This window comes from Megascapheus bottae, chromosome X, assembly GCF_031878675.1.
Source record: "Megascapheus bottae isolate mThoBot1 chromosome X, mThoBot2.hap1, whole genome shotgun sequence".
NCBI lineage: Eukaryota > Metazoa > Chordata > Mammalia > Rodentia > Geomyidae > Megascapheus > Megascapheus bottae.
This window is the reverse complement of record NC_143547.1, coordinates 3,060,916-3,074,418: the sequence shown is the minus strand read 5'-3', so window position 1 is coordinate 3,074,418 and position 13,503 is coordinate 3,060,916. Positions and strand designations below refer to the sequence as shown.

General features: G+C 38.7%; 1 protein-coding gene across 5 annotated transcripts in view; it reads left to right on the top strand.

Annotated features, from left to right (window-relative positions):
• The window catches only part of Gpm6b (glycoprotein M6B), a 132,371-nt gene that overhangs the window by 95,191 nt on the left and 23,677 nt on the right, over positions 1-13,503 (top strand). The window contains exons 1-2 of one of the 5 annotated variants that reach the window (XM_090326455.1): positions 1,117-1,596; positions 9,158-9,277. The exons of 1 other annotated variant lie outside the window; for it this stretch is intronic. In XM_090326455.1, the coding sequence (XP_090182581.1) occupies positions 1,536-1,596; positions 9,158-9,277 (181 nt within the window). In that variant the 5' untranslated portion in view covers positions 1,117-1,535. Of the gene's footprint in view, positions 1-1,116; positions 1,597-9,157; positions 9,278-13,503 lie in introns of those variants that run through there. 3 more of the 5 variants (XM_090326456.1, XM_090326457.1, XM_090326459.1) reach the window with 3 other exon arrangements.

Genomic DNA, 13,503 nt, shown 5'->3' with positions numbered 1-13,503 from the left:
CTCATGGACCTTCCTCCCCAGACTGACTATGAACTGCGATTTTTCAGACCATTTTACAGTTGGCTGGTCTCTGGACCTATTAAAATAATTGTAGAATCTCTGGGCCAGGCATCTGTAGCTAGGATTATAAGCATAAGCCACAGATGCCTGACCTGGAGATTCTACAATTATTTTAATAGGTCTAGAGAAGGTATAGAGACCAGCCAACTGTAAAATGGGTTTGTAATACAGAGGACTCACCATTTTGACAAAGGATTACATGCTAAAGTGGGATAAAAATTTGTTCCATAGCATCAGCTTGTTCAAGAAGGAGGGTCAGGGGCGGGGAGTTTGGCCTAGTGGTAGAGTGCTTGCCTAGCATGCACGAGGACCTGGGTTTGATTCCTTGGTACCACATACATAGAAAAAAGCCAGAAGTGGTGCTGTGGCTCAAGTGGTAGAGCTCTAGCCTTGAGAAAGTCCAAGGACAGTGCTCAGGCCCTGAGCTCAAGCCCAGGACTGGCCAAAAAAAAAAAAAGAAGGAGAATCAGATTCACTGTTAGGACCTCAGCTATTATGATGAATAGTTAGAATGTTCTTGAGAATGCCTTTTGTTTTGAGCTAGAGTATCTAATGAATAAATGTTTTTAATAATCACATCACAAAACCATTCTGATCTTTATTAACAAAACCACCAACATATCAGGTAGATACACTAGTCACATATTATGCTTTTTTAAAAAAATAAGAAAAGGGTCACTTTTTTATTAGGTGGGTTTGAGCAAAAAGAAAATATCAATCTCTCTATCTAGAGATATGTGAAAAAGAGTTATTTTTAAAAGCAAATAAAATAGGCATCACAGGCTTATCTTGTAAATATATTTTACCAGGGTAACCAGAATAACTAAAACCTTGATGCCCCTGAAGGGGCAGCCTGGGAAAGACAGCACTTGCCTGAGAGACAACATCGTGGCCCAACTAGGTCACGTGATTGGAGGGGGCGCTTTTCTTTCTCCTCCACATCCTTTCCTCTGATGTCACAAATCTATTCTTCCCTGGGAGAATTAATTAGTATTCATTGGGTGTAGTTGGCTAGAGGAAAGAAGGGAGCAGAGGAGGAGGGGGGTGGGGAGAGAGAGAGAGAGAGAGAGAGAGAGAGAGAGAGAGAGAGAGAGAGAGAGAGAGAGAGAGAGAGAGATCTTAAGAGAGACTGTGAGGAAGAGCTTGGTGGGGGAGCAGGTCCTTCCTGGGGAGCCTTGAGAGTCCAGTCAGGGCACTGAGGGGCACAGAATGGCTGTTTTATAACTGGGATCCTCTGTGACGTATTGCTGCCTGCTCCCTGGCAGCTATCTCTATGGAACAGTAGGCAGAGCGAAATTGACGCTGACAAGACTTTTACATCTTGGAAGGGGCTGTAATCTACTGTAGTGAAGAACAGAGCCTCTCAATCAGGCGGTGTAAATACGAGACCGAGGGGAGTCCAAAAGAAAAGGAAGAGGAGGGAAAAAAAAGTGTGTGTTGGGAGAAAGCAAGGAAAAGCATTTTTGGTGGATGGTATGAAGCCAGCCATGGAAACTGCAGCCGAGGAAAATGCTGAACAAAGCCAAGAGAGAAAAGGTACCCTGTACTCTGACAATAGCCTTGTTTGAAGCTTTTCACTGTGGGTGCTTTAAAAGGGTTAGACTGGTTTTGTGTCTTTTGAAATGACTCTGAGACAATTCCTATGGCATGCTCTTGTTTTAGGGTATTTTAGCCCCTGTGGACTAATGTTAAATTGATAAAGCAGCCTGTCTCCAATCTATTCCTGTTGTAAATCTTCCTGTGGAATATCATATTTCATAGAAGGGTGTCCACAGTTGTCAAATTGGGCAGCTGGATTGGGGAGATTGTCTTGTTTTTTCCCTCAACTATAATTAATGACAATTTAGATCCTATATTCTGCATGATATATTCTGGGGACACGGAATATACTGTTCTCTGCCAATCCTGGGGGGAAATAGAGGGTACGCATGCTAATTAGGCTTTGCTTCCATTAATAGTGGAGTGATTTGGACACTGTCTAATTTACATCCTCTAATATGATTGCTGCTTCTGTGTATCAGGCTCTGGATATGACATGTAATAAAACATTTACATTTGGAGTTTGAAAGAGGGTACATAAGCTCTCTCACCTAGCACTGATGGAAAGAGGAAAGAGGGGTCTTATGCTAATTATGACTTAAAGATTTGGGAGAGGAAAATTGATAAAGATCCTGTTGATCATGTCACAATTTTGATGTATAGAATAGGTGTTTGGAGAGATCAGTATTTTGGCAGTTTAAAGATAAAAACGGGGCAGAAAATTGGAGCTATAATTACAATGTCCTTCTTAAATAATGACTGATGTCAAGTTTGAGGTCCTAAGGGAATCAGCTCAGTCGCTATTAGGTTAATGACATCTCCCTACATTGTAATTGATCTCTTTTACCCAAAGATATAAACGGCCACAAATGCACAAAAATGTGTTCTCTAACTGCAGTGACTTAAATAGCAAAAGCCATCATGTTAAGATCATTTTTCACAGCATTGATGCCCAATGACAGTTCCTAAATAATAGTAATTCTTCAGGATGAAGGCATAACTGTTTTCTTTATGCATAATATGTAGTTTGAATCATATGAAATTGTGCTTAGTTAACCATTTTAAACCTACAGAAACGACATCCGTATATAGTCTCAATGGCACGCTAGGGTAAAGGCCGCGTGTTATATAAAGGGATTATTCTGCATACACTGACGTGGATTCCAAACCACCTAATTTCATTTATAAAATTCAGTTTTTAGAAATATGAGAAAAAACACATAGCATGAAATTTACACTTTTTAAAGTATATAATTCGTTAACATTAAGCACATGGCATTTTAAAGTTGCTAGTTTAATTCAGTTTTTATACCAAACCTACCTTTCTGCAACCAGAAATTTTTTTTCTTGTTTGTGTCACCTCTTTCTCTTTAATCCATGTGAATCACCAAAGGGTAATAAGAATAGGAGACACTCAGGAATATTTAACAGGCTAAAGAAGTGAAAGCTTGAAGGTTTGTTTTTACGATTAAATAGTAAATCAGTCACATGCTTGAAGGATAAAATAACTGCAGTGTCCTCAAAAAAAACTATCAAATTTATAGCATTTTCCCCTAAAGTATAGATGATTTCGTTTTGTACATGCTTTATGTAATGTTTGCCCATGACAGATAGAACCATTTTGATTTCTGTAACACATTTTAGTCTCTACAAAATCATAGTACTTATATTTTCCCCAAAGTAAGAAAAGAACATAAATCCTATACAAAATCCCTACTATACAATGATATTTCTCATCGTTATTTAGTCTCATGGGTTATTATTATTTTATGTCAACTAAATGTTTAGTAACAGGTCTACAGGTTATCACTCCATCCCTTTCAATCTGCATAGGAAAATTTCTAGCCATAGCTTTAGAGGCAAAATTAGAAACTAAAGAATATTCTTGAAGGAACTTTATAAAGCATCAAAATTTAGAAATATGAGATATTTGTTAAATAACACAGAATCACCAAGCTTTCTAAAACATAGCATCACATATACGACAGATACTAGAATGAGAAGATGGGCTGGGAAAATTTGTTTTAACTGATCTTCAACAACAGGGATTACCATCATCATTATGGGAAACACCCACATGTTCATCTGGAGGGTAGCTTATCTTCTAATCTTTATTTAGAACTAGTTCAGCTCCAAAGGATCACAACTCATGCATCTTCCTAATTCCCCAGTTTGCTTGACTATTATCATTCCCATCTACATAAGACAAAACCCACATAAGGTCATCTGTGCAGTCATTCCAGGCTTACTCCTTCAGATTTAATTTTGTTTATAAAATAAATGCTTATTTCAATAACATTTAAAAATTTGAAATCATAACTTAAAAATGTATGCTATAATTCTGGATCTGGTAGACTGACTTCCTTCCTTCCTTCCTTCTTTCCTAACTTCCTTCCTCTCCTCTTTCAGCAAGGGGCCTTATTTCCTGCCTATAATTCTAGGCATACCATCACTTCACACAGAGTTTTTTTTTTATTCCAGACAGCTCATTTCTTCCTTTCCCACTTGTTTCCAATTGTTGCTGATGGAGGAAAATGCCCAACTTCATTTGATGTGTTCTAGCCCCACAGCTAGTACCCAATAACTTGTGAACTAGTAGCTTTGTATAGTTATTGCTGTGTCTGTTGAGGATGTAAATTAAACTTGACTCTTCTAGTTGGTGTCATTTCCTGGAGGGAGTTTAGGCAGGACAACACCTCTGAGCTATTATGATTCAGTTACTTCTACAGAAAGAAGTTTCTTTAGAAAATCAATCAGAATGGTTTGCTCCTAGTTCAGACAGAAATAATCTAAATCTTTACAAAAGGAAAGCATTTGTTTTTGAAATGTTGCACTCTTTTATCATGGAATACTCTGCCAACCAGAATTCACAAAAGGTGTTTGGTAGCTATGCAGGGATTTGTATGGGAAGCAGGCAGGTTTTCTCAGATGGATGTGTGAAATGCCAAATTACTAGAAATATGATTTTTAAATTGAGAGCATTAAAATATGAGGATTGAATAAACATATTTACTGAAATGGGATAAGTGAAGAAAATTAATAAGACAAAAAGCAAAGGAATTAGATAATAGGATCCAGTAATAAAAAGACAGTTAGGTTTCCATTTATTTCAGTGGAATATTACTTAATGTCAATTTATTTGTGAAAACAGATGCATCTGGAATTACAGAGAGAGAGAGGGAGAGAGAGAGCATTTGATTACTGGGTTGAAAATTTATCAAATTATAACAACTCTGCTTGTTGTATTATGTACAAATAAATCTGAGTACTTACAATGAAATTTATTTTATTACATGTAGGAAATTGGAATCTACTTAAATCATTATAGTCAGGCTAGTTCCGTTCCTATGAATCATTACTGAACTCAATTCCAGAATGCAGACATTAAATTAAGTTCCTAGTAACATAGGATGAAAAATATAGAATGTTGGAAATATTGTTTAATTTAAAATAAATTGTAGAATATAATCAGAGTAAAAACTTAATTTAAATGATAGACTTGTTGAAAATATTACCAGATCCATTTTAATCTTTCTGATCAAGTACAGATAATTACTTGCAGATTTTTAATTTATCAAACAGTATATACTTCTGGTTTTCCTCTCAATTATTTGCTTATTTTTAGGAAGAAAAGAATTCCTTTAGACTCTATCACTTATATGCTAAAAATCCAGAGGGACCCGTTTAAAATGTTGAATAATACTTTAATGATTTATAAGCTAATATATTTTTGTTTCCCTCTTTCTCTCTCCCAGTTTGTCTGCTCCAATCCCAGCCATACATTGTATAATTAATTTTCTTCATAGTATCCAGTTAATACCACTGCTGCATTTGTTTACCCTTCGTCTCCCCATTTCTGTGCCTTCCACCTAAACTCCTAACGACATATAAATGAACAAACAGAACAAAAATGACACAAAAACAACAAAAAAGGAAAAAAACTCGTTAGCATTTCCTAGCATTCATCTTGCTAAATATAATTTTGTATCAGATATACACAGGCATTGTGCTTTTCTGTTCTTCTCCCATGAGTAATACAGTTTTATTGACATTGTCTAACTCCTTTATGTGAATATGATACAGAGAAAGTTTTAGATGGAGTTATTCTCTGTAAGGATTTGCCAAGGTGGACATCTGAAAAGATGGTATCTTGGGAATAGTCTGTAGAGGAAAGTGTTTAGCCAGATGGTGTGGGACATATGTGGTAGGTGTGATATGGCATCATTTGATGTTTTTTTAAAGAAAATTTAAATGTGGAGAAAGGCCTTGATGAGCCATCTGATGTATCTGCTACTTTATTACCAATTCTATGAGCATGCTTTTTAAGGCTCAGCCTTGCTATTTCATTAGAAAAGAAGAAATCTGGCTCATTTCTGGAAATGTCTATTTGTTTTTCTTGGAAGTGAGTTGTAACTCTAAATTAAGATTGCAATGAAGATCACATTTCTCTGTTACTTGGAAGTACAGGTCAATTTAGAGTAAGTGATCTTAATAAAATAATTGTTTTGCTGCATTTAAGAACATGCACAGGCTGGGAGTTTGGCCTAGTGGTAGAGTACTTGCCTAGCGTGCATGAAGCCCCGGGTTCAGTTCCTTGGTACCACATACATAGGAAAAAAAAGCCAGAAGTGGTGTTGTGGCTCAAGTGGTAGAGCTCTGGCCTTGAGAAAGCCCAACGACAGTGCTCAGGCCCTGAACTCAAGCCCAGGTCTGGCAAAAGAAAATAAATAAATAACGTGCACAACAGCCAGTGTCATTCTAACATAAACTTCCCCTAACTGATGATGAATTGTGTCGTTCCAGAGATACTCCCTTCCTCTTTTATCCTTTGGACCAACTGAATATACATTTGAGGTAGTTTGCCAGAGGTAGGGGTGGTAATAAGCTGGAGCTAGAAAGCACCACACATTTGTGTTTAAGAGGAGGCTACTACCCAAGCTTTGCCAGTGTGCATTGTTGCTCATCATTTGCTTTCATATTCATTTAAGAATGTTCCTTTTTGTCAGTTGTGGGGCTTGAACTCAGGGCCTGAGCACTGTCCTTGGACTTTCTCAAGGCTAGGGCTCTACCATTTGAATCACAGCACCACTTCCAGCTTTGTTCTATGTACGTGGTACTGAGGAATCAAACCCAGGTCTTTGTGCATGCTAGGCAAGCACTCTACCACTCGGCCAAACTCCAGGGCCCAAGAATATTCCTTTTTGAAATGGCATCCTCTGTTCTCTGAGTTCATATAATAGTGAATGGGTGCCCAGTCATTGTAGGTATCATTAGGAGTAGTGTATAATGATGGATATAACCATAAGTTTGTTGGTTGGTAGCAAATTAAATAGCCAACAACTGTGCCACAGAGAAAAATTCTGATCAATAGCTAGCTTAGTAATCTTTCTCTTTCAGTGATTGTATAATATGAGCTAATAAAACAATGCTCTTATTATATAGTTTGATTTATCACGTTAACTGTGTTTATATATTCAAATCTTACTATGCTGTATCAATATGTTTTCTGTAGATGACCATGTATCAAATATTTTGGTTTTGCTAGCCATAAATTTCTATTGAGCCAACTTATAAAAATGGCCATAGATAACAAGTGGGTATGACCAGGTTCCAGTAAGAATTTATTTACAAAAACAGAAGCCCACTGGACAAACCTTTTCTCTAGTCTGTTATAGTGTTACGACTTTCCTCTCATGTTTGAATGAATGGCTTAAAAGGAAGGATGAAGATACTAGCCCAGGCAGCAATGCTTGTCAGTCAATTTAATAATGAGCTCCTAGATGCTGAGAAGCAATCCAACCTCAGTTCATTTGATCAGCCTTGTCACCAGATCACATTAAAAGGGTAATGCTGGCTCACGCCTGTAATCCTAGCTACACAAAAGGCCAAAATCTAAGCATTTTTTTTAAAGCCAAACCCGGTAGGGTAGTCCATGAGAGTCTATCTCCAATCAACTAGTAAAAAGCCAGAACTGGAGCTGTGTCTAAGTGATAGAGTACTAGCCTTCAGTGAAAAAGTTAAAGGATAACTTTTAGGCTCTGAGTTCAAGGCCCAGTGTCAGAAAAAATAAATGCAGCCCTGGAGATAGATTGTAAAATTCCACAGACTCCATTACCTCCTCACTGAGTATGCATGAACAGATCATTCTTTCCTTGCTACCCCTCCACTCTTCATTTGCCGAGGTAAAATAATACTTTCATAGGATGACTATGACAATTGAGGCACCAGGTAGCATGTGCTTGCTAACAGAATGGTCAAATACATTGTAAATACTGCACACATGATAGCAACTAAAACAACTTCGTCAAGTCATTCTGATGGTACCCATATATGTTTTCCTTTTCTTTTGAAATATGACATTTTTATCTTACCTTGAAGCCAAAAAGGTTTTCTCTAAAACAAACAAACCAGCAAAAAAACCACGTACTAAAGGACATTTCTAAACGGACATCTCTGCTTCTCTACCTAATATTTCTTGAGTTACCAGAGGTCCCAGAAAGTGGAATTGGGATTAGGTAAAGGCTGAGGTTTTCAGTATACCAAGTAAGGGCCTTGGTTTATTTTGTTTATTGTGGTTATTCTCTTGGTCTTTATCTACAGAAACTGGAGGTACCACAAGGAACATTGAAATCCTATCTTCTGATGGGATCTTATATCCACGTCAGAGACATTTCTTAATTCTTAAATAATTGTATTAACCAAGAGGACATAATACTTTATTAGGTTTTATAGAATTTTCAGGCATAAACTAGCCATAGTGACCTTATTGTTTTGCAGATAACAGTTATAAATAACTTTCTCTGTACTAGGACAATTGGTAGGTATTTTTTTTCTCCAATCCTCAAAATGGGAAATGTGTGACCAGCTAGAGAACTGAGTCCCTGGGAAAACAATTGTCACCTCTGTAGTGAGTAAGCAGAGATTGGAGCCTAAGATCAGCAGCCTTTTCTCTATAATACACCAAAAGATCATGGAAACAGGATTTAATTCAGAACATTCAAGGCGCTGACGTCCTGAGTTGAAGATGAGGTGACAGAGACTGCCGCAGATGTCATTGGGAGAGCAGGCATTTCATCCAAGATTCAGCAGGCCATTGAGTAATTTGCCAGCCTTTTAGGACTGGAACTGGATATCATCATGGAGAGAGAGCTTCTGCTTACCTTTGGCTGTGCAGCTGGCAGTAAATATGGTGCTCTCTTGGTCGAAAAAGGAAATCAACAGAAAGAAAAATATTGTAAGGAGCCAAATTTTATCTAGAGATAGTATCTTCCCCAAATGAACATTTGATGTGTGTGAGGGTGTTGAGGGATGGAGAAAATAAGCAAAGGAAATACAATTTTGGTGATTTTTATAAACTTCAATTCAAACACGGAGGAAGAAACTCCGACATGAACTTACCATGCTAAGTTGAGAATTTGATACTGAAAGTTTGCATTTTGAGAGCACAGAGTTTTAACTCCCCATTTCCTTTAACTATATAGTAAAAGAATAAATAAAAATGCTGATATAGAATCTTTGCTGGAGATAGACACTGACTCTTTGCCACTGAAATTGGCAGTGAACAGCAGAGCTGAAATGGAAATTGGCAGGTACCACTGGATGTACCCAGGCTCAAAGAACCACCAGTACCGTCCCGTGCCAACCCTGGGGGACAGGGCTGGCCCCTTGAGCAGTCCAGGTAAATACAGCCTTGGGTTGAATTCTAATAGTAACTCAATTGTTATCTTTACTATGATTTGTAATGCCTCTTTCAGTTGGGTGATATTTTATGTTTTGCTTGATATATTCATTTGTTGACAAGAGTATGGGTAAAATTCAGCCCTTTGAAATTTTAAAAATCATCTTGCATGTTTTTCTCCCCCTTACCATTCCACCCCATCTTTCTTCCCTTTGCTCACCCCAGCTTCTTCATGTCAAAGGGAGCACTGTACAGGAAGACATGCTTTTGGATGTCCCACAGTGTTTCCTCTGTCTAAACCATTAGTAGGGGAGGAGAACCACACATGTCCCACCACCAGGCCCCAAAATTGGGCTGAGACCATCAAGAAGCTTTAGCTTCTTGGGAATCCTGAGCAGGTCCAGTTGTCTTTCTGACCCCTTTACTTTGTACTACGCTCTTTTTTTTGTAACATTAGTCATTGCTTTTGAGAATGAAAAATCACAGCTTGTGAAGTAATTGGATGACTGTGTATCAGACTCCCACCAGGTAGGTTCTGTGGCTCAGTTACCATTTTCCTTGCTCATGAAGAATGCTGGCCTCTCAGATCACTGATATCAAGTCAGAATGAAATGGCTATGAGCTAATTTGAGGATTCAGGTAGGGAGGATACTGAGTGGGATATACATTCACCCCTTGAATCCCCAAAGTCTACATGTGTTCATATTCAGCTCAATGATTTTCCCAACATACACCTAGATTTCCAACTGTAAAATGTGAGCTTCATAGGCTGGTGGTGAATCAGATAAACAAAATTTTAAGCTCAAAATATTGCTATGATTTTGTATCAACCCATGTCATTTCTTCCAAATGGGTGCAAGAATAAATTAGAAACAGTAGTATACTGAGTAACCTTAGAAAGAGCAATCCTGAGTTACGGTGTAAGACAACCTCCATTGAATGACAAAACCATAAAAACTGTAATTAATTTGATCAAAATACTTATTTCCCCTCAGTATGACCTAGGATGAAGTCTGACTTTGGATTTAGTTCTGTCTTGGGTTACACATTCCTCCATTTCAACTGTTGAATCCTGGTTCTGTACTAGCTAGACATGGTAGCAAGGGTAGATCATAGTAGCTGGGTGTGGTGATGCATATGTTTGTGGTCCTGGGTACACTGGAGGCAGAGGTAGAAAGATAATGATCCAAAATTAATGTAAGGGTCTGTGTGACACACTAAAAACCAAAGGGCAGGGGGCCGGGAGTTTGGCCTAGTGGTTAAAGTGCTTGCCTAGCATGCATGGAGACCCGGGTTCAATTCCTTGGTACCACATATATAGAAAAAAAGCCGGAAGTGGTGCTGAGGCTCAAGTGGTAGAGGTCTAGCCTTGAGAAAGTCCAAGGACAGTGCTCAGGCCCTGAGCTCAAGCCCAGGACTGGCCAAAAAAAAAAAAAACCAAAGGACAAACAGCAGGATGTCAAGTAGTAGAGCATTTGCTTAGCAAGCAGGAGATCCTGAGTTTAATACCCAGGTCCACCGAAAAGGTGATTGGATTGAGCTATTCTCATAGATTTTGTAAAGAAAATAATGGGGGGAGGGAAGCAACAATTTGGATTTAAATTTTTTCTATTAGATATGATATATTTGTATCACTATTTATCAGTAAAAAAAGAATGGAGTACTGATACATACTATGACATGAATGACCACTAATACATGATACTAAAAAATAAACGAAGTCAGACTAAATGTTGTATGACTTCATTTGTTCATATCACAAGTAGAGTAGGCTGGGTGCCGACATTTCATTCACATCTGCAATCCATGGTGTTCAGGAGGCAGAGCTTTGGAGGAACTTAGTTCTAAGCTAGCCTGGGCAGAAAAGTCTATAAGACTCCGATCTCCAATTAGGAAAGCACTTGACTGGAAGCTTGGCTCAAGTAGTAGAACACCAGCTATGAGCAAGTAAGAGTAAAAATCCCTGAGATCAAGCCCCTAAACTGGCACCAAAATAACTGATAAGAGGGTGCCTGAGGCTAGAGGAAGTGGAGATGGAAGAGGGATCACAGATACATTGCTCTATGGACATACTCAAAACCATTGAATTGTACCATTTAAAACACATGAATCTTGTAGTATCCAAGCATATCTGTGTGCTTTTTACCCAATAACCAAACTTTAGAATATGGGCAGCAGTTCTAAGCAGCAGTTGCAGCTGAGAACGTACAAGGCTATGCTTCATTTCCTGAAATAGATTGGTTTGAGAATCCTGAGGTGATTGTGGTTTTGGAAGTTATCATTGTGCATGCACCATGTCACATGATCTCATACACGAAGACCAGCAACAGTCCCTCGGGCCATTCAGGTTAGAGTTTGGCACCAATGAAGTTGTGGTCACCATGTTTAAGTTTTGTTTTCTCTTGCCAAATGGATTAGGCAGTAAAATAAAATATTATAAAATCCTAAGTTCTCTGGGTTTGGGGAATTCATGAATAGTATGAGAGATTGTCCAGTTCCCCATACTATGAAGTGGCTGGAATATTACAAGTAGCTTCCTGCAAGGAGAAAAAATGAAATAAGTGAATTTGATTTGAAGAATTATCTTCCTGTATCCCGAAGTGGTCTCTATCCATACCTAGTTTTAATTTTTGGGGGGAGGGGCACTGACTGCAATCTTTGATAAAGAAAACAAAAGGACATACTTTTGAAGCCCAAGCCATTGGGGCCATCTGTGTGTGAAACTGGCTGCAGAGATCTTATACTTGATAGATTAGAGGTGATGGTGCAGGCCGTGGATGGAGGGGACCAGATACAGTCATGTTATCACCTTCTTGGACCATATCCACATTTTACTGACTTCCACATGAATGCAGTTGCCATTCTGTACTTACATTCCAAAACCAGATGGTGTGAGGGGAAAAAATAGAGAATTCCATATGGCTCTGGTGTGCTTTCTCCCCTTACCTCCCCTATCCTCTTTCTTTGTATCTTTCTCAGTTTCATTCTATGGGGGGAAAGAGATTTTTGATACAGACTGACCAGAAACCTTTCCCAAAGGAAAGTATGTCTTACTCATGTGATCACTCGACTAGAAATTATATCTCCCTGTCCCCCAATATCTTTACTTCACTTGGAAAGATCAAAATCATTCCAGTGCCCTTGGCCTTGATTTTTTTTCCCAATGGCTATTTGCTTTTTCTTTCTAATATAACTTTACAGTAAACTTATATGTCTAGGACTTGACTAATTAGCTTTTTACCATCTGTTTCTTTTTCTTTATGTATTTCAGCTCCTTTGTGCAGGGAGTGTCCACATTTTGCCTAGGCCGCATGAGCAGCTCCCTGTGAGGTTCTTGGGGTCCTAGGCCTGAGATGGTGGTCTGATGCAAGCCACAGAAGGAGTACCTAGGAATTGAAAGGAGCTTAGGGAGCTCTCATGTATCTCTCATCTGCCTCCTTAATATAATTCAGTGGCTTCAAAGATGCTGTTACATATAATATAGGTTATAAACTAATGGACTAAAAATAACTATTCAGCCAGGTAATCTCAGCTATTCAAGAGGCTGAGATTTGAAGATCACAGTTTGAAGACAGCCCAGACAGAAAATTTGGAGAGAATCTTATTTCTAATAAACTAGCAAAAATTCAGAAATGAAGGAGTGGCTCAAGATGTAGAGTGTCAGCCTTGAGCCAGTGTGAGGCTCTGAGTTCAAGCCCTAGAACTGTTCTCCACCTCTCCCCCCAAGAAAAGGAACCAAGAATGACTATATTCTAGAAAATCTTCAGAACTTCAGAATTCAATCTGAGAAGTGTGGTGTAGAATAACCGCCTACCAATTCCCTGTCTTCCAAACTCACATTGCTCTGATGCTTAGGCTGAGATGGCCTTAGTTAACTTCTGAAGTCAAGACAAGATACCTGCCCTCTTATATGTGGATCACAGCAGAGGTCGTGGAGAATGGGGAGCTGGGGGAACGTTGGTATTAGTGAGAAGTCCAAGTGTGATTTGCATTGTCAAGTCCCTGCTGTGACTCAGGTCTCATCATTTGAAGACTGTGTTATCTGCCCAGGTGCGACCTCAGGCAGGCTTCCTGAGAACTGCAGCCTTTACCTTCCTGCCCTCTGTACTTCAAAGCATGGGACTTCCCTCTCATAAATCCACTCTGTAGCCTGGCACCTGTGGGTATGAGCCCTGGGAAATGCTATTCGATTTTTACTATTGTTCTTTAGGATTGCTTTTTCCTTA